This window comes from Euphorbia lathyris, chromosome 7 (assembly GCF_963576675.1).
Source record: "Euphorbia lathyris chromosome 7, ddEupLath1.1, whole genome shotgun sequence".
Taxonomy (NCBI): domain Eukaryota; kingdom Viridiplantae; phylum Streptophyta; class Magnoliopsida; order Malpighiales; family Euphorbiaceae; genus Euphorbia; species Euphorbia lathyris.
In genome coordinates, this window is record NC_088916.1 from 52,398,643 (window position 1) to 52,426,592 (window position 27,950).

Below are 27,950 nucleotides of genomic sequence, written 5' to 3' on the forward strand. Positions count from 1 at the left end.
AAAAGATAAAACATTAAAATATGAAACAAAATTAATAATTAAAAAAACAAAATTAATAATGGAGTTCCGAGTGAAATCATACCCGTTTAAACAATTTAATTTGAAATATTAAAAACTAGTGAGTCTTTTTATTTTTTTGTAAGGATTATGATATATACAGCCCTTTGGGCTGTATATAAGTATTTAATAGATTAATATATTCATGTGTATTTCCTATATTTGTATATATTATTGTATTGAATTTTTAAATGAATTAAATACAATTGTATTTTTTCAATATTTACATTAATAGATTTTTTTGTATTTAAAACTTGAATGCAATAATAAATATAAATGTTGAAACTTGATTTCTCAATCTCTATCACAAAACTGTCGGCATTCCCGCACCAGCCACCCAAGGGGATGAAAATTCCTTAAGGTTTGGGACATGAGCTCAATTATCGTGGAGGAATCCATTTCTAAAATGACTTTTCTGAACCCTTTTTTCCAAGCTAGACGAAGACCAAAATATAGCCCCCATAGCTCTACAAGAGTAGCCGTGCAAATGCCCAAATTCACCATAAAACCTCCCAACCAGACCCCTGCGTTGTTTCGTGCTAACCCACCAACAGCCGCGTAGCCGGGATTGCCTTTGCTCGCCCCGTCAGTATTGATTTTAATCCAATCATCATCTGGAGGTTCCCATCCAATCCAATGTTCCTATCGTGCTCTTTTCAGTGGTCCGATCAAGGAGAGTTGTGCTGATAGACATTCCTTAGCTCTGTGGAATATGAAATCTGGTACGAGCTCCGGGATAGAGTCATTGAAAATTCACTGGTTTCGTTGCTTCCACAACCACCATATACCCATCGCGAAGATGGTGTTCCACGGTATTCCTCTCACCTGGTCCATTTTACTTCCATTTTCCTCCAGCCAGTCACTCAAGCCAGTTGTGAAGAACGACGACCAAACAGCAATCGTAGGGAGAAGTCCCTGCCACAGTCGCCTACTATCCCGGCAATCCCTGATTATATGCATGACATCATCTACCAAACTACACGTTTGACAAGCAGTTTCAATCGAAATTCTCCTCCGGAGCCGATTTACATTACAAAGGATCGTCTCATGTTTAACTAACTAAAAGAAAAATCGAACTCTTTTCAGTACCTTTAATTTCCATCCCGTTTTCCAGGCCGTCTGAGTTCCATCCGCCGGTCGACTTGCTTCTTGGCTTTCATACCCTGTTTTAACCGAATATTTTCCGCTGGCAGTTTTCCGCCAAAACCATCCATCTCTGCATCCCGTATTTTGAAAAAGGACTATGGAAGCAATTCTTTTAAGTGGATGACAAATTTCGCAAGTTCTTTAACCTTTGGACACCACGAGTGTGGCGCGCCTCCTGCAGATCTCCAGTGCATTCTCCTCGATGACCGGCTAGACGGGAAGTTTAGACGAATGCTAATTACTTATGGACATCACAGGAAGGTGTAAAGACCAATTAATTTGGAAAGAAATGAGCAATGGAAGATTCTCAGCTAAATCAGCATACACATTAATTGCAAGGGATCGTTGGGATACCTCTACCTGGAAATGGGATTTCATTTGGAGCTTAAAAATTCCACAGAGAATTAAATTCTTTCTCTGGACAACAGTTCACAACAAGTTGTTAACCCAATTAGAACGATGTCGAAGACACATCTCAGATAATCCCACATGCTCTCGCTACAAACAAAAAGTGAAAAATACAATACATGCTTTAAGAGACTGCCCGAATAGTAAGAAAATTTGGCAATCCCTCCAAGGGTTTGGAGGTAATGCCGCTATCTCCATGGATAGAGAGGAATGGTTATGGAAATTCCTACATGATGACTCAATTGTGCAATGGGAGACAAGTAACAAAACAATTTTTGCTGTTACTCTTTGGTTCATGTGGAAGCGGATGAATCTTATGATTTTCGACAACTCTGAAATAGAGCACAGGGACATGGCTGCGGTGATTAAAGATTTTTGTATACAGGTATCAGGAGCAATGAATGAGGTTATGAGAGATCCAGCACAAGAACGACAACTTATTCGGGTTCAATGGGGTAAACCCCCGAAGCTGTGGTTCAAATTAAACACAGATGGGTCGTGTTGCCCAATCACGAATTCTGTTGCAGCGGGAGGACTGCTGAGGGATGGAAACGGACAATGGATTTTCGGCTTTCTACAAAACATCGGTAAAGGAAACAGCACCAATGCAGAGCTGTGGGGGATTGCTACTGGACTACGGCTAGCGATTGAACGTGGCTTTGGATATATTATCATTGAGTCAGACTGCCTGGAGGTGATTCACTGTCTAAACGGTCCAACCGAGGAAGCACAGACACATCCCAATAGAGTGCTTATTATGACTATTAGGGATCTAAAAGAAAGGGCAAATGTGAAATTTCAACATAACTACCGTGAGGCAAATAGGTGCGCAGATTGGCTTGCGAAAAAAGCACAAACGGCTCCTCGAGGAGTCAAAGTTCTATTGGACGCTCCCATGGATATCACAAGGTTACGTAGAGAAGACTGTGTAGGAAGTAGCACATATAGGTTCATCTCGGAGACCCCGGGATAAGTTTTTTTTCCTGTTGTTTTTTTTTTCCTCTTTTTGCTGCTGCTGCTGTAATTCCTTTGAAATAAAAAAAAAAAAAAAAAATTTACTTAACTTGTTCCAGTTCTCATTAGTTTTGTTTCTTCTCTTATTCTGGGCGTAAGCCTTCCATCTTCCAAAAAAAAAAAAAAAAAAAAAATATAAATAATGCAATAAAATATATAAATATACTAACCTATTAAATGCTTATATATCATAACCTTTTTTTAACAGTGAGGTTTTGATCATTAAACAATCTTCCCAAGCAGACACTCACCAGAGAATCCAGTCCTTGTATTCGCAAACTATCTCAGCATATTTCATCTGTAATTATTTTACCTTCAAATTGAATGCATGAACAAGGTGTCTCGTGTTAAATTCCTTATCAGGAGCCTTCCCCAATTCTCTATTCAAAGATTAGCCTTCTTCTCCTCGAATTCCGCTGCAAACCCTAGATCGCTAAATTTCTCAACCGACGAAGATGAAGGTGAAGAGGGCGATGGCGCGACCTCCGTTTATCAATATGCTCTCAGACGCCAGCGGCCAAGCACCATAAAATGGGATTCTCAGCTGAAAAATTCTGTCAGTTTAATCGGGTCCGTTATTAATCCCCTGACCCATCACAAAACGAAAGGTGACGACTTTGGGGCATACACTCATATAAATGTGATAAACTCCTCTGGCGAACCTGATCGCTCGTTTAGGTCAGCATATACTGAACTTAATTAAAGAGTGTTTCCATTTGCTATTAAACATATTATTGTCTTTTGCTGAACTGAGAAATTACAATTTCTATGATCAGGATACGAGTGGATATGTGGGATGGTATCGCAGAGATGGCCACCCAACATATAAAGAGAAACGATGTCATCTATGTTTCGGGCTATTTGAGATCTTTCGAGGATGCAAATCTCATTACTTACAAGGTGCACTGTTAATCCAAACTTTGTTTATTGATGTTTGAATTGGCATATGAATATCTGAAAAATTCCAGGAATATGATGCTTTCCAGTGTTTCTGTAGGTAATTGCAAAAGAAATTAGATACGCTGTACAGCTTGGTCAACAAGCATCCATCATGAAACATGAGGAATTACAATCAAAGGCCGGAAAGAAATCAGAGGAATTCGTATCAGAAAGAGGTATTGTAATTCTAACTACTTGTGTAATTTGATAGAGAATTGATATTCAAACTTTTCAAACAGGTTAGCAGAAATACTATTACATATTAGCACACAATCACACACAAATAAGTGTAATAGAGATATTCATTGATGATTGAATAGTAGATGGTAAATAGAACTCAGTGAAGAAAGAAACAGAAAAGGATAAATGGATTGAGCTAAAGACTCAACCCCCCTTCTCTACCAAATTGCAGAGCCTCTGCATATAGCAGCCAAACAGGAAAAAGAGCAAATTACTCAATACTTAGATCTAAGATTCGGATCCTCTGCATATTTCTAAATAGAGCCTGGGCTCTGGCGAGGCATACTGCTAGATTTTCAGTTAGCAAAATAGTTTGCAATTAGTTAACGTAGTCTATAGCTTCTTTGATGTCCTGAAATCTGAATTGTCAATCTACGAATTCTTTTTTTCAATCAAAGAAATGTCAAAAGAGACAAGCTATGAAGAACTGACACTAGTGCGGGTGCAGCATACGATATTTTTAAAAGATATGAGACAAGTGTGGCGGGACACAACAATTAATAAATTATGTATATACATATTACATATTAAAATCATAAATAACATTCAAAAGTTACGATAAATCACAAATAACATTCATAAGTCATTACAAACCATAAAAACATCCATAATAACAACTCAGAAACCCACTGAGTCACACTAACTGAAATTAAAACAAAAACAACTCAGAAAAGAGGAGAACAAAACCCACTGGAAATGAAAGAGAAAAGGAAGAGAGGAAAGAAAATAACTGATTAAAGAAGAGAGCAACAAACTGATTACAGAAAAGAGAAAACAAGAAGGATACATCATACAACCCACGTTCGCAGAAGAAAGTTAGGTTAAGTTTATGTTTTTCTAATTTCTAATTTTATGTCTTTTAACTTTTATTTTGTTTTATTTGGGTTTGGTTGGGTTATCGCAGAACTGATTAGATTTATTTTCTTTTTGGAAAAGTGTCCCTGAAGTGTTCCCGCCGTGTCCCTGTTTAAAAAAAATGAAGAAAAAACAGGGGACACTTTTTTGCCGTGTCCGGTGCGTGTTCCCATCCCCGTTTTCGGAGTGTCCGACACGGGCACTCCAACCTCCTGGAAGTGTCGGTGCTTCAGGAGACAAGGCTTGTGGAAGATTATCATTTAATAGTAATTGTTATGCAATTCAGGGCTTTAGGATATCTGGATATAATTATATAAGTTTTTAACTGAAAAAGTCTGCCTCTCAGAAACAGGCTTTGACATATAGTTTTATTATGTGACTTGCACTTGCTATGTAGAAATGATGTTATATCTACGGGTAAATAATTTATTAATCCCTATATTTTACGTAACATACTGTTTAGTCCTCATATTTACAATAATACATTATAAAGTACCCAATGTTACCGTCAACTGTTTAAAGAATGAGTCAAAATCTGTTAGTCAAACCAAAAAAAGTCAAAATGTACATAAAATAAAATTTAAATACCAGAAATGCCCTTTAGCCCCATATTTTCTTTTTCACTTTTCTTCAATTCTCCTCCTTGCATACGGTTGAAAGAAGAAAATAAAATTCAGTCTTTGGGAAAGGAAGTACTCTTTACATAAATGGCATTCATGAGTGCTAAATGAAGGAAGGCTATCAACAAAGAGCTTAGCAGCTGGTGAATGGGTCGTGAACAACAAAGTGTAGAAGCTCCAGTTGTGAGGATAATTCACAGTGGCAATGTAAGAAGGTGAAAAGATAAAATCTGGTGAATGAAGAGAAACTAAAGCTACCGAGACTCCATACCTTGCTTCATAAGAGTACAACTATTTAAATCAGACTGCTTCAATTCAATGTCAGGACCAACTTACAAAGGAGAAAGAGTAAAAATTCATAATTGCACCTGATGATTCCTGAAAGCAACAAGGCGTTTCGTAGCCTTGAAAATGATGTCCAACGTGTCGATTCAGTTGCAGACAAACGGAACGATTACAATGGAGGGGGGAGCAGGTGGTTTTCACTTTTCAAGGAAAGGGAAAATGATGGTCTTGCTATATTAGTGGAACAAACCTGCTGAAATACGATGGGTTTCAACTTACTTCTGCAAGAACACAACAATGGCGGCATCACTTAAAATAGTAAAAATTCATAATTGGATGATTTCATGTGCATGTCATGCAACTAACAGGCCTCAATCCCACCAAAACATTCAAAAAGAAATAAATAAATGATTAAAAGAAATATTAATTATTTATGTATTTGTTTTATTTCCTATGATAATTAATCATATATAATCCTTTATTTGTTCTAGTTCTAGAAGAAATATTAATGAAAAAACTGTAAAAGTATTTTTCAGATTGGCAGGAAACTTGTTGTGAGATAGTTTTTGGGTTAAAGGGTATAAAGACTAATAAATTATTTCCCTATATTTATCTTGGCATTTAATTATGTGAGCATATGCATATAAATTGGGTTGGTTTCGCAAAACGGAGCCTATGCCGATCAATCTTTATGGTATATTGCAATGGTTTCTTTGACGGAAATGCTAGAGGCTGAATATGCCTTATTTGTTTATTTCTGAATGCTTTCTCCCTTTCCTTATGTCTCCTGCAGCAAATTTAGGTGAAAATGGCATAGAAACGAACACGAGCCACCTTCAGTCGTGGCAACTATTTTTCTGCAAGCCATATGAATGGTGGGATAAGAGGGAAAACAAACAAAATTCATCCGCTCCAGACTTCAAGCACAAGCACACTGGTGAATGTCTTTGGCTGAGACCCGATGATCCACCATGGCTACGAAAACAACTCCAATTGCTTGACTTGGAAAAAGCCGAACAAAGACAAGCCAATAGCAGAACTGAAACTGGCATGGATGGGTGCAAAAACTATCATCACTTGTGGCAAGTATTTTTCAGCAATCCTCATGAATGGTGGGATAACAGGAAAAATAAGAAACATTCACGGGCTCCTGATTTTAAACACAAGGACACTGGTGAAGCTATTTGGATTAGGCCAAATGATCCATCGTGGGTCAAAACGCAGCTCCAGCTTCTCGATTCAAGAATTGAAGAGCAATGGCCAGGGAGAAATCAAGGATCCAAATCTCGAGTCTCCGAATGGTTGCCTAATGATTAAGAACTAACCTATAGAACCTTCAAAAAGGGTGTTAATGTGTTATACAATATTGATTTGTGCTTGCATTTCTGTTGCAAATTTGTTGAACATGAGATTTTAATACATGTAGAATGTATTGGTGGTAACTTGTAACTGTTGGGAGTAGCAGTAAAATATCTGCAGAGGGAATGTATCATCAAGCATGAACAATATACTGAAGGAGATCTTCTGGAATTTTATATACAGAAATATGAATACTATACCACAACATCTATAAAATTCAGTCCAAACTTGAGTAAACTCATTGCTACATTTTCGGGTAAATTACACCCATGACCACTAAACTTTACTCATTTTAACATTGTGGCCACTGAATTTCAATTCTTAACGATATGTCCACTGAACTTTACACTTTTCAACATCGGTGGTCACTCAATGTCTCAAAATGATCGTTGATGGCCTCAAAATAAAAAATTCAAAGAGTTGATGATATTCTAAGGAACTTTAATTCTTGAAAGTTTTCGTTTTGAGATCATTTAGGTGGTGTTTGGTAAGGAGAGAGAGTGAATTTTTAGAGAGAGAAATCTCCAATAAAGGTGATTTTGCAAAATAAAAAATGTGGTTTCATGGTAAATGTCGTTCTGAACAACTTTAATTCTTGAATATTTTCATTTTGAGGTTGTTAATTTTGAGAAGCTTGACCACCGATATTAAAAAAGTTTAAAGTTCAGTAGTCATACCGTTAAGAATTGTAGTTCAGATGCCATAATGTTAAAATGGATAAAGTTAAGTGGCCATGGATGTAATTTACCTCTACATTTTCTCCTTCTTCCATATTATCCACCAAAAAGCAATATCACATTTTAGCTTAAACTTGTCTTTGAGTGTTTTTGAATGTGGAGTTATTTAGAAGAATTTGAAATAATTTTTGAAAGAGTAATAGAGGTGTTTGTTTATCTACTTTTCACCTTATGTTTGTATTTTTATTTTAATTGGGAGAATTTCCGGTATACGATTAGAAACGTCACAGTAAACCAAACATGCCCTTTGTGAAAAAAAAAAGCAAAGTTGTTTTTGGCAGATTTTGCAAGAGATTGAAGGGATATATTGCATTGAGATTTTAAAAGAGTTGTATAGATTTTTAATGATTTTATAAATTTGTGGATGATTTTTGTAGATGTTTTCAAATGATTAGTATGGATGACATCACACAAATATAAACAACAAATTTAAAGAGCTATATACGGGTTCTTATAAGATGAAGTAAGGACATGTATCGCAAGAAGAAACTTCAAATCAAACTAAATTAAGATGTACAAATTGCCAAGACACATGGATCAATAAGAGATCACTTCGAAAATAAGCCTCAGATTCCACGTCTGAAATCAAGAGAAGATAATTTTGGTAAAATATAAATTGTCTTTATTACAGTCAACATTCACCATTCAGAGGTTGATACATCTCCTTAAACTGAGCTATGACATTTTGACTGACTACCGAATTTACCTCTGACACCAATATGCACGCAACTATTACACACAAAACATTCTCTACAATTTAGACATACTTGGTTAGTGTTTATCTTTCCTAAACTTGCTTTTATATATATATATATATATATATAATTTAATTTTTCGATACAATTTTTATTGGTGGATAAAATTAATTTAACTCTTAGTGATAGAAGAGAGAATTATCCTCCAAAAAAACTTTTATCGGCCCATTCATTCTTTTCAATAACTATTATTGTCAGAATAAAAAAGGGCGGCCCGATCGCACTACGTGTTTCCGCTGAGCGAGGGTCCAGGGATGGGTCCCACCACAAGGGTGTATTGGGGGCAAGCCTTCCCCTGCCAATTTATTTAGCAAAAGGCCGCTCCTAAAACTCAAACCCGTGACCTCTTGGTCACACGACAACAATGTTTACCGTTGCGCCAAGGCTCGCCCTCTATTATGGTCAGAATCTGAAAATAATAACTAAATGAATAATCAAATGCAAAATTATAAATTCGATATTAAAAAAAAAGTTCTGTGATATTGTGGTTATATTTTTTTTTTGTGATTGGGGGACCATGGATTAATTATCTCTTGACTAAGTTGGCGGTCTTGCATATACTATTAGCACCTTTTGTCTCCATTTTAGAAGAATAGCTATCACTCATCCCTTTCATGTTGCATTATTGGATTTGTGTTGAAAAATCAATTTTAGCTGCAATTAATGCCAAAAAGTATACTTTACACACTTGCAGAAACAAAATTAGTAGAAAAATTGAACCATATCTTGTCCTTGTTTAATAATTAAATTCAAATCTGTTTTACTTCAATTTTTATTTTTAAAAAATAAAGTACATCAACCCCATCACTCTGTAAAACAAAAAGTTACGTCCGAAAAAGCCATAACGTGCGACACAAGAACTTCTATATTTGTCATGCTGCCTGACCCACACATCCAACCGCCGTGTGCTCCATCGGATAGGGAGATCACTATGGCCACCCCGTAGGATCCTAAGTTGCCTCATTGGAATTGACGGGACCTTTTGCTTAATAAAGAGGTGCTCTGGGAAGTCTGTCCTCGTGAAAATCTTCGGGAGACAAGTCAAGTAGTTATTGATTACGTGAATGATGATCCCTTGTATCCAAAGGTTTCGTTAGACCCTAACTTGAAGAAAAAGTTAATGGTTTCATGAGAGAATGCTCTGTTACCAAATTCTTTGGCAAAAATCTTGGGTATGTGGCTTTACACAAATGAATGATGGATATGTGGAAACCGATTGCTAATTTCAAGATTATAGACTTGGGTTACGACTATAATGTTGTGAAGTTTGATGACTCCCTTGATAGAGAACATGTCATTATGAATGGTCTGTGGTTGGTCTAGAGCCACTACCTTACAATTCGGACTTGGTCTCTCTCCTTCTCGCCTTTTGACTCTATGACAGAATCGACTTTGGTTTGGATTAGGCTACCACAACTCTCCCTCTATTACTATTAGGGGTGTGCATCGGTTCGGTTTAAACCGCATACCGAACCAAACCAAGTGAGATCGGTTTTTCAGTTTGGTTTTTTTGACAATTCGGTTCGGCATCAGTTTTAATTTTAAGTGTATTTCGGTATTCGGTTCAGTTCGGTTTGACAGAAAATGTAAAAAACCCGAACCGCACCGAATTACACATATTATATATATATACACACACACACATATATTTGATTATATAAGTTTATTTTTTATTATTATTATTGTTGAGATAATAACTCAATATAGATATATTTTGGAAATATTTCAATTTTTGTTGTTGTTGAGGTAAATTTAATGAGAAAATATAATGATTTTTATTTGTTATTTGTTATTTTTAAGTTAATTCGGTTTGTTCGGTTTAAACCGAACCGAATCACATATTTCGGTTCGGTTTTAATTCAGTTTTACCTATTATTCGGTTCGGTATCGGTTTGAATTATTTTGATCATTTCGGTATTCGGTTTTTTCGGTTCGGTTTTGTACCGATGCACACCCCTAATTACTATAACCAAGACGTGCTACTTGCAATTGTGGAAGCTGTTGGAAAACCAATTAAGGTTGATGATAATACTGCTTTTGCTGATCGTGGTCGATTTGCACGGGTTTATGTAGAAGTTAACCTCATGAGACCTCTTATTGATGGCAACGAACAACGGTTGGAGTATGAAGGTCTTCACCAAACACAATTATTAGAGATTTGACTAGTCAAAACCTCTAAAGTGGCTCAAACTTCTAATTTTACCTCAAAAAGCTCTTTAACAAACATATAGTATTTAGCTCCGATTCCTGCAATCAACGAATTGGATATTAAGTAGAGAGAGAAACACCAAGTTTAAATGAAGAGAGCAAGAAAGATTAAAGTTCACATATTTTAAAATTTTACCCTAATGTTTAACATTTGGTTTCCATGTCACAAATAAAAATATTATTCCCTGCATTCCAAGATATAGAATTTTAATGATCTTTCGTCAATATTAACAAAACAATTACAGTATATAATACCAAAACAACAAAAGCATCCTCTTCAATTACAGTATATTGAACCTAACATTTTATTTTTCTTAATTATTAAGGACAAAGTTAAAAACCTTTAAACATCCTATATTTAGAAATAAAGGGAGTAAAAAAATAATATCTACGTTGCTCCCGACATTTGAAAATTTAAATATAATAAACCACACAATATTTTTTTTTTCTTTTTTTTTATAGCAAGCTATATATATTTTTTTTGGTAAGAAAGGAAAGGAAAAAAAACAAAACCAATAAAAAACCTACACCGGGATCAGTCTAGGAAGGCTGACCCCAATCATATCCTTTAGGAGAGAAGGCAAAAGAAAAGGAGGAACAGAGAGGGTAGAAACACCTAACATTCTCCCATGCCCAGCAGCTGCTAAGCGATCCGCCACGCGGTTTTGCTCCCTAAAAATATGGGAGAAATTAAGATACTCAAAGGCAGGACGAAGCCTCAAAATAGCTTTGATGAGATTCTGGCTCTTCAGACAAACAGCCTGGCTATCTGAAATCCTGTTAATAGCCTCCAGATTATCAGATTCCACCGAGAGCTTTTTAACACCCATGCGAATGGCGAGTTTAATACCTGACAAGATACCCCAGAGCTCCGCAGAAAAGGAGGAGCCCGTCCCCAAGTTATGGGTAAACCCCGCCATCCAATTGCCACCAGCATCCCGAAGAACTCCTCCAGCAGCAATTCTGCCATTGCTAAGGCAGGAGCCATCAGTATTCAACTTAGCAAACCCTTCTCTAGGCTTACTCCAGCCAACTAGCAGGATCTCTTTATCCGGGGAGGGGCGAACAAGGGAATCTCTTTCAAAGCTTTGAGTAATAACAAAGAGCTTCTTCGAGAAGAAAAACAATAAATCAGGAATAAGGACAACCTTACCCGCAAATAATTCTTCATTCCTCCACTTCCAGATTTGGTGACAAGTAATAGCAAAGAGGATGGCACCGTGCTCCATGTTGGCCAGCAAGTTCCCCTTGGCTCCTTGAGAGAACCAGTCCCTTTCAGAAAAGGCCATGAAGGAAGGGAGGATGTGATGAGGGAGGATCCCTTCCCAGATCTTCTTACTATTTGGGCAATCCCTCAAGGCATGGCACAAGGTTTCCACATTGCCTCTGCATCTACTACAGGCACTAGACTCAGTCAAGTGCCTTCTGTGCCTATCCGCATTCGTAAGGAGCCTGTCTTTGATACCCAGCCAAAGGAAGCTCCTGATACGGTAAGGGATCTTGAGGGACCATATGGACTTCCAAATCTCCAAGGGAGGATCAGCCCTATTAGGGGTAAAAGCTTCATAGGCCGATTTACAAGAATAAGTACCATTATTCGTCAAGACCCAGCAATGCCTATCCTTATCCTCCTCTTGATTGCTAATCTTCACTCCTCTAATGTTAAGAAGGGTCTCCAGACTAAAGAAAGAGTCGAACTTTGACCAGATCCAGTCTCCCCCCGAGTCCACCACATCAGCAATTTTCCAGGAAAGGAGATCAGCCGACGGAGGGGCATTACACACATCAATCAGCGGTTTATCACCAATCCAGGTGTCATACCAAAAGCTAATAGATCTACCATTACCCACCTCCAGGCCAATCCCCGTACAGAATTCAGCAAACACGGCACTGAGCCCTTTCCAGAGGAAGGAACAGCTAACAACCCTCTCCTTCGGGCCACCAAAGATTCTATCTTTCCGATACTTCCCGCACAAGAGACGGACCCAAAGGGAGGAGGGGCATTGCCACATTCTCCAAAGAAGTTTCATTAACAAGACTTTATTATTGTCCTTTGCCTGCCTAATACCAAGACCCCCCTGTTTTTAGGCTGGCAAGCTTCCTTCCACGGGACCAGGTGAACCTTTCTCCCATCTCCAGACTCACCCCACAGGAAACGCCGATTTATCTTATCCAGGTCACTAAGGACAGGCTCAGGAAGCTTACAGGCCTGCATGATGTGGTTCGGAGCAGCGCAGTTAACTGACTGGATCAAGGTAAGGCGACCTGCAAGGGAAAGAGAATTAGCTTTCCAGCTAGCACACAAACCATTAGTTTTGTCCAAAATATCCTTGAAAGAGGCTTTGGAAACCCTGTCACTGTGAAGAGGAACCCCAAGATACTTCCCCAAAGAGTTCATCAGAGGTATGCCAGAGAGCTCACTCAGTCTTCTGCACAAGCTATTGTCCATATTTTTGGAAAAAAGCATACGGGACTTTTGGATGTTAACCTTCTGGCCAGAAGCCTCGCAAAAACAATCAAGGATATCCATAACTGTTTTAATTTGCTCCTCATTACCCTCAACGAAAAGCATGACGTCATCAGTAAAGAGTAAATGGGTAATAGGGGGGCAATGTCTGTTGATAGAAGCAGGGTGGAGAGTCCCTTTGCACACCGCCTCTTGGATCAGGTGAGACAGTCTTTCCATGGCAATAACAAAGAGGAAGGGACTCATAGGATCTCCTTGACGAATTCCTCTGGAGGGAGAAAACTCATCCGACATGTCCCCATTGATCATGACCTGGAAAACAGGAGAGGAGATACACTTCTCAATCAAAATCCTCCAGTTCTCCGGGATGCCAGCTTTGGCTAAACTATCTAGAAGAAAGCTCCAGTTCAATCTATCATAGGCTTTCTCCAGATCCAGTTTGAGGGCCACAATCCCTTTCTTACCTTTCTTAATCTTCATAGAATGGACAACCTCCTGGGCAATAACAACGTTATCCATCAATTGTCTACTAGGAACAAAGCTCCCTTGGTTCTGGCTAATTATATCCGGAAGGATCTTCCGGATTCTATTAGCCACAATCTTAGTAATAGCTTTATACAAAACATTACAAAGACTGATGGGTCTCATCTGGAGGAAGGAGGAAGGCTTAACAACCTTAGGAATCAAGACAATGAGGGTTTTATTAACCGACCTGATATCGTTAGAGCCACCAAAAACATCTAACACAAAACTGTATATGCCCTCCTTAACAGTATCCCAGTGTTTATGATAGAAACTAGCGGGGATACCATCAATCCCAGGAGCCTTAGTGGACCCTATGCTAGAGAAGGCCAGATCAATCTCTTTAAGGTCAATAGGATGGAAAGCATCTTTAATAGCCTCCTCCCCCAAACGAGGAAAGGAAATACCAGAGTGGGCACTCTCCAAGTCCACAGCTTCCTCTCTAAACAGGTCCTTGCAGAAATCAAGGGCTGAGCGACGAATGTCTTCCTCCTTAAAAATCCACTCGCCACTAGCGTCCTTGATAGCATCAATCCTATTCCTCTGTCTCCTAATGATCGTAGAGAGATGAAAAAACCTGGTATTCCGATCCCCGTCTTGAATCCAGGCCTTCCTAGACTTCTGGAACCAAAGAAGCTCTTCCTGTCTAAGCACAGCTTCCAACTCGTTCTGGAGAGCTCTAAGGTGACCATTTAAGCTATGGTCGAAACGAGCCTCCAAGCAACGCTGAACGCCTTCCATCCTCCTCAAGAGTTTATTCTTCCTCCTGATAATATGGCCAAAGATGTCTTTATTCCAAACAACCACCTTCCTTCTGAATTCCTCAGCAGTGAGGAGAACATCAGAGTGGGGATGCCAATTGGTTTTCACGAAATTCCTAAAGTCGGGATGAGAATCCCAAGCCACAAGATATCTAAAGGGCCTGTTACCTTTCAGCCGGTTACTTTTGACCAAATTAATGAGGATAGGGCAATGGTCAGAGTGACGGAAGGGGAGATTCAGCACCTTGACCTCAGGAAACCTACAGATAGCCGCAACATTAGCATACACCTTATCCAACCTCACAAACAAGCTATTTCTTTTCCAGGTAAATTTGTGGCCAGCAGCACCCAGGTCTGAAAGCCCACACAGATCCATACTACGCTTGTGGTTAAGGCACCGGTTCACATAATGATTACCCCCTCCTCTCTGATCACTTAAAAGGGCAATATCATTAAAATTCCCGGCCACCAACCAAGCCTCCACCATGTTAGAGCTAATAGAATGAAGGATCTCCCACAACCTTGTACGATTAGAAAGAACAGGATCGGTATATATGATTTTTAATGTTAGGTTACCATTAGATTTTAGTATTTTTAAATGTAAAAATAAAATAAATTTCTCTACAAAAAAAATGTAAAAATAAATTTCATCTACCAAAATATAAAAATACTAAAATTTAGATTACATATATATATCCTATGTTTTTTTAATAACTAATGTTTAATAATAGGTCATATGATTTTTAATGTACAATATTTTTTAAATTCAAATATAAAAATAAATATACAATATTTTGTTTGGTAAACAAATCAATATTTTAAACTAATTTAAAATATTTTCCCGTAAAGTATTCAATATTTCTCAACTATAAATTTATAAATGAATTATATTTTTGTAGAAAGTAATTAAATTATTTTTTTTATTTCTTTTTAAATGAAAAACGTGATGAAATATAAGTCTGCCACAGTTAAAAATAATAATAAACCCAGTCAACACAATTTAGTTGACCCAGCAATCAATGCCACTTCGATTCATTAATTGTAGCTATACTACTGAGTGACACCATTTTTTCCAATTTTTTAATAAAAGAGACGAAAATTTTAATAACTTTAGAGAGTAGAGTAGTAACATGTTAATTTGCTCCTTCACTTTAAATCTTAAACTCCAATTGAATTAATATGGATTCAATGTAATTTTAATCTTAAATCTACAAAGAAAACTCTTTACAAGCTAAGCTGGAAAGATTTTACTTCCAAATAAGATGAAGCTTCATCCATGGAGGCCAGTAAATTTCTATTAATTCAAAAGTTGTCTCTTACAACAAAAAGGAGAGCTTAAATACCCCTCCCAATAAATAAAGAAAAATACATAAATAATCCCACTAGGGTTTCTTCTAATTGAAACAAGCTAGGGGCAAAATAAAAAAGCAATAAGAGTAAGGATAGGTTGGTCATTGTTCAATGGAGCAAAAAGGAAAAAAAGAGTGACCAAAACGAAATAAAGCAAGGATCAAACTGAAATTAGGCATAACAAGGAAAGAAAGTCGGAGCTGCTGAATTTCAATTCGACACGGCGTGTCGGGTCATGACACGGTGTGTCGAATTGTTAAAATTCGGGCATGAGGTTCTCATCCAACTGACACAGTGTGTCAGCTGGAATTTCAGCTCTTCCCCCATTCCGTGGGGCTGTGTCGCTGGCATCGGGGCAGTCGACGATCTTCCTCGGGTCCGTGTTGGAGATGCCCTCATCATTCACTCCCTCTTCAAAAGAGTTGGATCCCAACTCGCCTCTTGTAGTCTCAAAGTGTCCGTCCGATTTCCACAAGCTTAAGTCCCGCACATTGAAAGAAGGAGACATTTTTCCGAGCCAATTAGGGAGCGCTACATGGTAAGCATTGGCACTGATCTTCTTAGTTACTTTGAATGGTCCATACCTCCTCGGTCTAAGCTTGCTACTCGGGGCATTCACGAGCATCTCCTTGCTCAAATACACCATAACTTCATCCCCGACCTCAAATTGAAGGTCCCTTCGATGTTCATCAACCTTGGCTTTGACCTTGCTATTCTTCTCCTCAATTCTCATTTTCACCTCTTGGTGCATTTGGAGGTAATCATTAGCTAGGTGTTGGGCAGCCACGTTCTTATTCCCCCCCTTCGGAACGTCCCCTAAGTCAAGTGGGTGATTAGGTGTCTAAGTGTACACGATCTCAAATGGGGATTTTTCGGCAGTCGAGCTCACAGCCGAGTTATATACAAATTCTGCTTATGCTATCACGACACTTATCTCGACACTTGCTTCTCAATAGATTGCCCAAGGTCCGGTTGACCGCTTCGGTTTTCCCATCCATTTGCGGGTGAGCCGTGGTGCTAAATTTCAATGTGGTGCCAAGGATAGCCCATAAAGTGCGCCAAAAATGGCTAACAAACTTTGTGTCCCTATCCGACATGATACTCCTCGGGACCCCATGTAGCCTCACTACTTCTCGAAAGAACAACTTAGCAATTGCGGTCGCATCCTTAGTCTTTCGGCGTGGAATAAAGTGTGCCATCTTCGAAAACCGGTCCACAACCACAAAGATAGAGTCCATATATACAACGTTGAGTCCTCGACATCCCCAATACGAAGTCCATGGAGAGGTCCTCCCAAATGGTATCCGACACCGAAAGATGCATACATAGACCCGCATGTAGCGTGCCCCTTGGAAGCTTGGCAACTCTCGCACCTCTCCACAATGTAAGCTACATCTCTTCTCAACTTAGGCTAATAGTAGCGGGCGCTTACAGCCTCGAAAGTCTTCTCTCGACCAAAATGACCTCCCAAAGTCCCTCCATGTAGCTCCCGGATTACTTTCTCTCGAATTGACGTGCCCGGAAGGCACAATTGGCTGCCCCTCATGAGGTATCCATCGAGCAATTGATACTCACCACTCTCCACTTCATCTCTACACTTCCCCCAAACACTACCAAAGTCCGGATCCTCCCGATACTCCCCTCTTATGTGCTCAAATTCTTCCAACTCTAATGCTACTGTTTTGAGAAGTGCTACCCGTCTACTCAAAGCATCCGCCACTTTGTTTTGTTGACCCGCCTTGTGGAGAAGCCAGGGGAGTAGGAGAAGGGTGTACAAGGAACTCTCCCGCACAGGGTCCCAAATTTAAGAGGGTCTGATTTTTTTTATTATACAAATTTAAATAAATTAGTGTTATTAATTATTATGTGAAAAATTAAGTGAATGTTAACTTATCCAGAAAATTAATGCTCTAAAACTCTTGAGGGCCCAATTTTTTATTATTATTATACAATATGTAATTTAATTATTTTTATCATATTTATTATGCTAAAAATCAAGTTAAAAGTATTTTGGTGTTTCATTTTATAGAAACATTGTATAAAAGTATTCATTTTTTTAATGAATAGGGCCCAATTTTTCAGCACATGGCCCTAAAAATGTTTAAGACGGCCCTGGGAGAAGCTTATAGGGGAACTTATCTACAAAGGCGGACCACCTAGCATGCATAGAACGCCGGAGCTGTTTTTGACTTCCCAAATACTCGAGGGCTTGGTGGTCGGTATATAATATGAATTCTTTCCCAATAAGATAATGCTCCCACGTCTTGAGAGCCCGAACCACCGCATAAAATTCTTTGTCATATGTAGCCCACCTTTGCCTCGACTCACATAGCTTCTCACTAAAGTAAGCGATCGGCCTCCTTTCTTGCATCAATACTCCTCCAACTCCTACCCCACTAGCATCACATTCCACTTCGAATAGTTTCTCAAAATCCGGGAAAGCTAACACCGGAGTCGTGCTTAGCTTCTCCTTAATCAAGGTGAAACTACCCTCTTGCTCATCCCCCCATTTTAAGCCCTTTCCCTTCTTCAAACATTCCGTCAAAGGCGCTACAATGGCGCTGAAATTTCGAATGAATCGCCTATAGAATGTGGCTACACCATGGAAGCTCCTAATGTCTCCAACATTACTTGGAGTTGGCCACTCCCGGATAGCTCTTACCTTCTCTTCATCAACCCGGATTCCATCTCCACTCACTACATAACCAAGAAAAATAAGACTCTCCATCACAAAATCACACTTTTTCGTGTTAGCACATAGTTGGTTCTCCCGGAGTAGTTTCAATACGGCTCTCAAGTGCTCAACGTGTTCCTCCAAGGTCTTGTTATGGATGAGGATGTCATCAAAGTAAACCATAATGAACTTCCCAATCACCAGTCGAAGAACTTGATTCATCAATCTCATAAAGGTGCTTGGGGCATTGGTCATCCCGAAAGGCATCGCTAGCCATTTATACAACCCATATCGCGTCTTAAACGCTGTCTTCCACTCATCTCCTGCTCTAATCCGGATTTGATGGTACCCACTCCTTAAATCAATTTTAGAGAACACCTTGGAGCCATTCAATTGGTCCAACATATCATCAAGTCGAGGAATGGGAAACTTATACCAAATAGTTATCTTGTTAATAGCTCGGCTATCCACACACATCCTCCATGATCCGTCTTTCTTAGGTGTCAATAAGGCCGGAACCGCACACGGACTCATGCTCTCTCTCATATATCCCATCTTCACCAACTCCTCAACCTTCTCCTTCATAATTTCACTCTCCTTCGGGCTCATTTGGCAGTGTGGAAGGCTAGGCAAGCTAGCTCCCGGCACAAGGTCAATGTGGTGTTGAATGTCCCTTAGGGGTGGTAAACCATGGGGTAAATCATCCGGGAAGACATCCCGAAACTCATTAAGTAGTCTTCCCACATTTTCCGGCACCTCTCCTCCTTCACTTCCAATCCCATCCGATAGTGGACTAGCCATCACCATTACTACGAAAACCATTTGGCTTTCCTCACACTCGTTGATAAATGACTTGTGAGTAGGACAAACGATTAAAGTAGCCTTTCATCTAGCCTTAGGCTCTCCCACAATAGGTGTAAGCACATACCGGATGCCATCCTTCAAGAACTGATACGTGTTTCTTCGCCCCACATGAGTTGCATCTCTATCAAATTGCCAAGGGCGCCCCAAAAGTAAGTGGCAAGCATCCATTTCCACCACGTCACAATAGATCTCATCTCGGTATTCTCCAATTTCAAGAGGCACTCCTCACCTTTTGGTAACTTTCAATTCCCCCACATTCTTGATCCATCCCATGCTATACGGACTAGGATGTGCCTCAACATTCAACCCAAACCTCTTTGCTACCACTATCAATGATCACATTGCACTTTATGCCTTGCATAAGGCATCAAGTATGAAACAATTGGTGTCTTTGATCTTCTCCCACCTTACTAGATACCAACAATCTCCTCACAATATGAATAGCATGGCCCCCCTCATGCTCCTCATCTTCTTCATCCTCAATCGGATCACAACACACATCTCCCTCATCTTAATAGTCATCGTCATCCTCATACCGCTCTACCACATTGGCACTTCTCCTCTTTGGGCACTCATTCGACCGATGACCCGGTTTATTACATCGGAAACACTTGAATGGGGCCGGTTTGACATACGGGTTATTTCCCCTAGGAGGGGGTGCCGCCCTAAAGGGCCTTACATCCCCACTAGGTGACTTTCCCCCGCTCACCACTTTGGTGCCGCTTGAACTAGAAATCCCTTTGCCCTTGTCAAACCCCTTGGAAGCTTCTCTTCCACTATGTGCACTATCACTTCCTGGCCTTCGATACCCATCACGTGATCTCACACTCAATTATGACTCGGCTTTCAATGCAAGATTCCTAGCGTCTTGGACCTGAATCACCATTTGGGTTCCAATCCTATATTGAATGTTGTAGCGTAGGCCTTCGAGGTACCTTGAAGTCTTTTGACTCTCGATTTTCGACAAATTTGCCCTAGCCGAAAGCCGTAAAAACTCCGAAGTATATTCATGCACGCTCCTTGCCCCTTGTGAACAACTTCGGTATGAGCTATAGATGTATTGCTCATAGTCGGGTGGCAAGAACCTCTCCCTCAACATTGACTTCATCCGCAACCAATACCTAATCGGCTCCATTCCTCCCCTTCTTCTCTCCTCCTTCATATGATCCCACCAAACCGAAGCTCCGCCCTTCAATCTATATGCTACTAATAGAACCTTTCGATCCTCTGGTATTCCCGCATAATCGAAAAACCTCTCAACCTCAATTAGCCAATCAAGGAACCCCTCTTGTCAAGTTCTCCCCCAAATAACGGTAGGTCGATTTTCAACTTGATAGTGTCATCTCTATCAAAATTTCCTCCATACATGCCCCTATCATTCAAATCTCTTCTATATCCGCCTCTTTTATCATCATTACCCCCATACGGCTCATTCACCACATAATCCTCCTTCCATGACCACCTACATCAAAATCATGTACAATATCCATATTCCTAGAATTCAAATGCATAGGACCAACAACATCATCATTTACATTCCTAGCATTTAATTGCATAGGACCAACAATATCATCATTCACATTCCTAACATTCATGTATCTATCATTCACAATATCAACATTATCTTGAATGCCCATAGTTCTAGCAATTCTATTCATCTCAAAATCATCAAACAAGTCACCATCACTATCACTTTTCGGCATTCCTAATGAGAGCGGCGTTAGGATGCCTTACCTCATGAACTCGAGGGTCCATGCGTTGTTTCATTTGATTTCTTCTAGGAGGTGGCGTGGGGTGTCTATCCGGTTGAGGCCAGATTGGGTCTTCGTGTCTCCAGTGAGGGTCTTCGGCGGGTTGATTGTGGGCATTTTGGATTTCAAGAGTGAGACTCTCAATGGAAAGAGTTGTTGGTCCCTAGTAATTAGTTCCAAAGGGGGGGGGGGTTAGGAACTAATGTAACTTTTTCGCTTTTAATTATGCTGACTTAATGTTATTTTAAGTGTTTGATAACTCAGCGTGTTGGTCAGCACGGGCGATTGATTAGTCAGACAGTTTTAGTTCTATGCTGACTAAGACTGCTTGACCTGAGAGTTGGGAATTGACACTTGAAAGGTCAACTTCCAACTCAGCACTCAGATTTACTCAGTTTCAGTTTTAATAATTTATAAGCTGAGTAAATTTCTCAAGCAACACATGCACATATATATATATATATATATATATATATATATATATTGAGAGAAAGAGTTTAGAAGTTACTCAGCACAACTTATCCTGGTTCGGCCTCTCTGCCTACGTCCAGTCCCCAGTTCCTCCTGGGATTTTCAATCCAATACTGAGCTCTTTCAAGGTAGAGCACAAAACCCTTTACAAGGCAGTGAGTATGCAAGAGTACGTCCTCTATTCGTCTACTCAGCTCCTACTAAGTACTACAACCCAGCACTTAGATTTTTCTACCACTGAATACTTACAACCAAGTACTCAGCTCAACACTCTCAATATTTCTATTGATTACACACTTGTTCTTTTTCAAGTAAAGAACACCTTAGATGATTACAAAACAATCAATCTAGCATTTACACAGAGAATAGAAACGTTGGTGTAAGATTTTTTGTATTTGAGTGCTTTGAAGATTTTCTCTCTTGTATTTTTCTTTTGATGATTCGGCAATGATCCAAGGTTCTTGATTGTCCTTTTATAGATGGAAATCTGCAGATGGATCATTTGAATTTGTTTTAGCCGTTAACACCAAAACGGCTCTTTTGGGAAACATCTTCAGGTCAGCTTCAGACTGTTCCGCCATTCCCTTCCTCTGTTTTCTTCAGACGTCAGGTTTTATCTTCTTGCATCAGACTTGTCTTTTTGTGCCAGTTGTCTTTTACCAATAATCCATTGACCCATATTTCTTGGAATTAGTCTTCTGTGTATTTTCGAGGCTTCAATTATTGGTGCAGAAGATTGGCAGACTTTGTCCTTTAGTGAACAGATCCTTCATGCTGTCCTGACTGTCACTCAGCTTCATTCGTTATCTTCGAATGTTCAACTTCCATGCTGAGTTCCTTCTTAGTTAGCTCCGTTCTGTTTATACGATTCTGAAGGGGTCTTCTAATTTAGTCAGCTTCATCTGGCAACTTAGAAGAAGACTTCTGAGACTGAGTTCCACTCCACTCAGCTTTTATTCTTTCATGCTGAGTTCCATTTCACTCAGCTTGGCTTAAGCTGACTTGTGTCCTGTTTAACTTTATATATATTTTTTTGCACTCAATATTGAACAAACACATTAGTACAATTAAATCAAAGTATTTAAATTTAATTGCCTCTTAATCATGGATGATTTTGTCAAATCAAAATCTTGTGGAAAGGTGTTTCAACAAACTCCCCCATTTTGATGTTGGCAAAATACATAATTATGGAACTCAGTTATAAGTTACCCCATGATTGATTTATTTTTGAAATGACTCCCCCGTAAGGGTTGCACATATTGTCTTTGACTTAATTCTAAACCTTTCAAGATTTAATTGAATTAACCTTAAGACATTTGTGTATACTGACTTAGTTTAACGTTTAGATTTTTCAAGATCTGAGCTAATTGGATTTTAAGTCAGCTTTCAAAAATATTAGAAGTATGTTCTTACTCAGTTTATTACCTAAGTATTTTAGTGTTAATGTATACTGAGTATGTTTTACTTCTTAATTTGTTTGGTCAATTTTATCGACCAGATTGAGGGAATAGTACTTGACATAGATTAAGCAAAAAACAAAAACATATGAACATATGAGGAAGGAAGGATTCTATGCTAAGTCCTAAACATAGACTAGACTATATCTAGTTCTAACATCTCGAGCTACTCCTTTGCCCTTATCTTTACTTCTTGAGGCATCACCTACAAGCTGAGTTCCTTCTTGGCTTGTCTCCCCCGTTTTGCCATCATCGGGTTTATAAAGGAAGGTATCGTTGCGAGCATGAGTGGAGAGGTGATTTGAGTAACGCTGGAGCCTCTTAGTACTTTCTCGTAAGCCATCAATTATGGGAACACTGTCATCTTGGACATGGCAAGGAACCCGGAGAGAGCTGCTAATCATGCTGAGTAGGCATTCATGGGATTTGCTAAGCCAGGTGAGCGCGCTGGTGAGCTGACCAAAAGATTGATGGTACATCTTTAGCAAGGCAGAGTCATAAAACATGCGCTGGGCATTGTTGATGCGCATTGCTTTCATAATTGCTTGGGAAAAGCTCAAGAGTTGACTGTTTGAGACTGGATCAACATCCATTTGTGCCTTGTTGATGTTGAGTAAACTTACTGCTTCACTCAGTTGGTCAATTATGCACTGGGAGGAGGAGGAGACTAATTCACGCTTACTGGTCAGTTCGGCAGTTAGCTTGGCAAAGCAGTCTTGCAACTCAGCAGAGGTAGCATACTCAGGATTGCCAGTTGCGCTTGATTTGGACAGTTCTGCAGTTAACTTAGCAAAATGGCCTTGAAGCTCAGTAGAAGTTGCATACCCTGGATTAACTTCTGACGTTTGTTGGATTTTGCCTTTAAGTGAGTTCATATGGTTCACCATTGTGAGTACCAATTCAGTCAGCTTTGCTATTTGGTCTTGGCTTGGTTGCTGAGTTTGAACAGTTGTTATAATACTTACCAGATCCTTGAGTCCTCTTAGTTCATTGAGAATCTGAGTGATGCCAGATAGGTAGGAGGACTCAGCATGAGACGATCTAGTAGCATCAGCTTGAGAAGGGTTCAAATCTTGAAGCAAGGATTGAGCCGAGGCAATGATTCGTCGTCCTGACTCAGTAGCATTCAAGTATTGGAATTGGGCAGCATTTGTCTCAGAGGCTGGAATTGAGCTTGATGGTGGAGGAGTTGGCTGTTTGCCAGATTGATCACCTTCATTGGTGACTGGACTTTGATGCAGATTAGCTTCAGGAGCTGAGTTGTCACCATGCTGAGTTGGAGGTGGAGTTTGGTTAATCATGTTGACCTGCTCATCCTGAGTGGGTGAAGTTGAAGCAGGATTTGTTCCATCTTGAGCAGTTTTTGGATTCTCCGGAGTCTTGGCTTGTTCCTCATCCTGAGTAACAGAGGCTTATTTTTCCTTTGAAGGAGACTCAGGGTCGTTTGCAAAGTATGTGAACTGTAGCTCAAACAGGCCAGTAAATTGTTCTTGAAGAGGAGAGTCTGCAAGGAGATCAATAACTTGAGTTTTATGGGCTTTCTTCTTAAGCCACTTGAATCTTTGTTCCTTGGGAGGAGAAGGGTCAGCAACAAAGTTCTCCTCATCAGTATCAACTGTCTCTTCTACTACAGTTGGATTCTCATGTTGCTCAATATGATCCTCAACAGCCACATCTTCTTCTTCCTCAACTCTTTGCTCAACATTACCCTGAGGTTGCTCAACATCAGCAGGTTCTTCCTGCTCAATATGGATGTCTTCCTCAACATGAGTTTCTTTCTCAGCTTCCCTTTCTTTTTCAACATTTACTTTCTCAGCTTGTTGCTCAGTTTCTTTCACGGCTTCCTTTTCTTGGTCAGTTCCATGACCTTTTAAAGATACAACCCAATCTAGGGGATCAGCTTCAACTGTCTTTAAGGTATTAACCTTCTTCCTTTTCATCAAAGGGGATTCCGGAGTTCCCTCTTCTTCATCCTCAGGCTCTTCTGGCCTCTTTCTCTTCTCTGCCGACTCAGCTTTCTCCTTAGCCTTTTTAGCTTTAACTTTTTCTTGAGACACTAGTCTCACTTTCTTTGGGACAGCATTGATGTCTTTGGAGCATGTTTCAATGGCCTTTCTCTTCTTCTTCTTCTTTTCCTTAGGTGACTCAGCAGGAGCCTCCGCTTCTTTCTCAGGCTCTTTTTCAGGCTCAACTCCTTGCTCAGCTTCATCATTTTCCTCAGCATCTTCAACTTCTTCATATCCTTTCAAAGGCTGATTGTACAGCAACCCAACCAGCAAGGCGGCTGTAATCTCATTTCCCAAGGTATCAGTTTCATTGATTGTCTCAATCTGTTGGTCCTCAATAATCTTAGTGATCAGAGAACCCAGCCTGAGCTTCTTTCCACTGCGTTGAAGAGCTCCAACTAGAAAAACTGGAAGGTTGAGAGGAGTGTAGGTCAGCATGTGCCATATGAAGCACTGCTCAAAGTTGGAAGCGGATGAAGCTGAGTTGAGTTTGGGGAATATGAAGTTGGTCAGTATGTAGTGTGCCATCTTCTGGTCTTACCCCATACACGTGCTGGGTATTTCTCCCTTGTGATCTTTGGGTTTGCAGAACCCCTTGATCTTGTCAAGCTTTTCCTTTGGTACCTTCTCTTTTGTAGTTCTAAATTCTATTCCTTCGTCTGGTAAATTTAGCAAAGTAGCTAGATAGGCAGGAGTTATGGTGATTTTCTGACCTTTGACTGTAGTCTCCACATAGTCAGCATCCTCTTCATCAACAAACATGTTGGAATAAAATTCTCTGACCAGTCTAGGGTATGTTTTTCCGGCGAGTGAGAAGAGACCGGTCCATTTGTTCTTCTCGATCCAGTCGCATAATGGTTTCTCAGAAGTGACGAATCCTGGAGAGAACCATCTGCATTTCAGAACCTCCAAGTTGTTGACCTTTTTATGGACCTTGATCATTTCTATTTGCTTCGAAGAACCAACGGGGTCAGCTTGAGTAGGTTTGCCAGAGGTTTGGCCAAGCTGAGTGGTGATGTTAGGGAGTTCGTTTTTGCCGGAAGCCATTGTTACAGATGAAGGTTTTGAGGTTTAGGGAGAGAGAAGGGTTCGATTACAGAAGATCGTAAGCGTAAAGAATAATGAGTGGGGATCCTTCCACTACTTATAGAGTTTTGAGTCATTAATGAACTAGCCGTTTTCATCTTGGGACTTTAATCGACAAAGATTCTGCCATTTATGACAGGTTCGGCGCATGGGTATTCATTATTACTTGCGTTTTCTTAGGTATGATTTGTTACACGTGTCATTGTTTATCGGTGCAAGTGGGCATTTACTCAGTTTGCCAGAATATGAGTCGTTTATGATACTGAGTATTTAATTCTATGTAGATGGATTTCCTATCTCTTAGTACCTCAACATACGTTAATCACGCATCATGTACATCTACTCAGCATAAGGTGATTACTCAATATGTCTATCTACTCAGCATGGAATATTTACTCAACATTTGTATCTACTCAGCATAGACTATTAAGCTCAATTGTGCAGTAGTTACTAGATTGATATCAGTCAGCATGACAATCACTCAACATTTATTCAAATACTTAGAATTATTGAAGAGGATTAGACATACCGATAGCTTCCCTTAGTATGTTAAATTGCTCACGAGCCAAAGGCTTGGTGAAGATATATGCAAGCTGTTCATTTGTTGGCACAAAGGTCAGCTTGATCTCACCCTTTAGTACGTGATCTTTGATGAAGTGATGCCTTATGCTGACATGCTTCATCCTGCTGTGTTGAATAGGATTCTTGGACAGATCAATGGCACTTTTGGTGTCACATTTGATCTCTATTGTCTCAGTTCTTACTCCATAATCCTCAAGCTATTGCTTTATCCACAGGACTTGAGCTACACAGCTTCCAGCAGCAACGTACTCAGCTTCAGTTGTAGACAGAGCAACTGATGACTGCTTCTTGCTGAACCAAGATACTAGACAGCTTCCAAGGAAATGGCATCCTCCTGAAGTACTCTTACGTTCTAGCTTATCCCGTCCATAGTCAGCATCAGTGTATCCTATAAGTGTGAAGTCATTTGAGGCTGGATACCACAAACCTGCATCAACTGAGCTTTTTCTCATCCTTGCATAGGACAGTATCAGTACCCATAGGGGTTGATATGGGCTTACAGTCTTCCATATCAAATTTCTTTAACATCTCCTTGGTGTACTTGGACTGACTAATGAAGATGCCGTTCTTACCTTGCTTGATCTGAAGTCCAAGGAAGAAGCTGAGTTCTCCCATCATAGACATTTCGAACTCAGTTTGCATCTGTTTGCTAAACTCTTGACACAAGGATTCGTCAGTAGCACCAAATATTATGTCATCTACATAGATTTGTGCAAGTAGGGTATATTTACCCTTTTTCCCTAGTAAGTAGGGTATCTTTGAGTAGTGAGCTTAGGCTCTGATACCACTTGTTGGTCCCTAGTAATTAGTTCCAAGGGGGGGGGGGGGGTTAGGAACTAATGTAACTTTTTCGCTTTTAATTATGCTGACTTAATGTTATTTTAAGTGTTTGATAACTCAGCGTGTTGGTCAGCACGGGCGATTGATTAGTCAGACAGTTTTAGTTCTATGCTGACTAAGACTGCTTGACCTGAGAGTTGGGAATTGACACTTGAAAGGTCAGCTTCCAACTCAGCACTCAGATTTACTCAGTTTCAGTTTTAATAATTTATAAGCTGAGTAAATTTCTCAAGCAACACATGCACATATATATATATATATATATATATATATTGAGAGAAAGAGTTTAGAAGTTACTCATCACAACTTATCCTGGTTCGGCCTCTCTGCCTACGTCCAGTCCCCAGTTCCTCCTGGGATTTTCAATCCAATACTGAGCTCTTTCAAGGTAGAGCACAAAACCCTTTACAAGGCAGTGAGTATGCAAGAGTACGTCCTCTATTCGTCTACTCAGCTCCTACTAAGTACTACAATCCAGCACTTAGATTTTTCTACC

At 39.7% G+C, this 27,950-nt stretch overlaps 1 protein-coding gene across 1 annotated transcript; it reads left to right on the forward strand.

The window, feature by feature from the left end:
- The first annotated feature begins 2,811 nt into the window (after window positions 1–2,811).
- On the forward strand, window positions 2,812–7,013 carry LOC136235721 (protein OSB1, mitochondrial). Its single transcript, XM_066025613.1, has 4 exons — window positions 2,812–3,303; window positions 3,402–3,525; window positions 3,623–3,740; window positions 6,358–7,013. The coding sequence occupies exons 1-4, from the start codon at window positions 2,954–2,956 to the stop codon at window positions 6,879–6,881; spliced, it is 1,116 nt and encodes a 371-aa protein (XP_065881685.1). The 5' UTR covers window positions 2,812–2,953; the 3' UTR covers window positions 6,882–7,013.
- The last annotated feature ends 20,937 nt before the right edge of the window (window positions 7,014–27,950 follow it).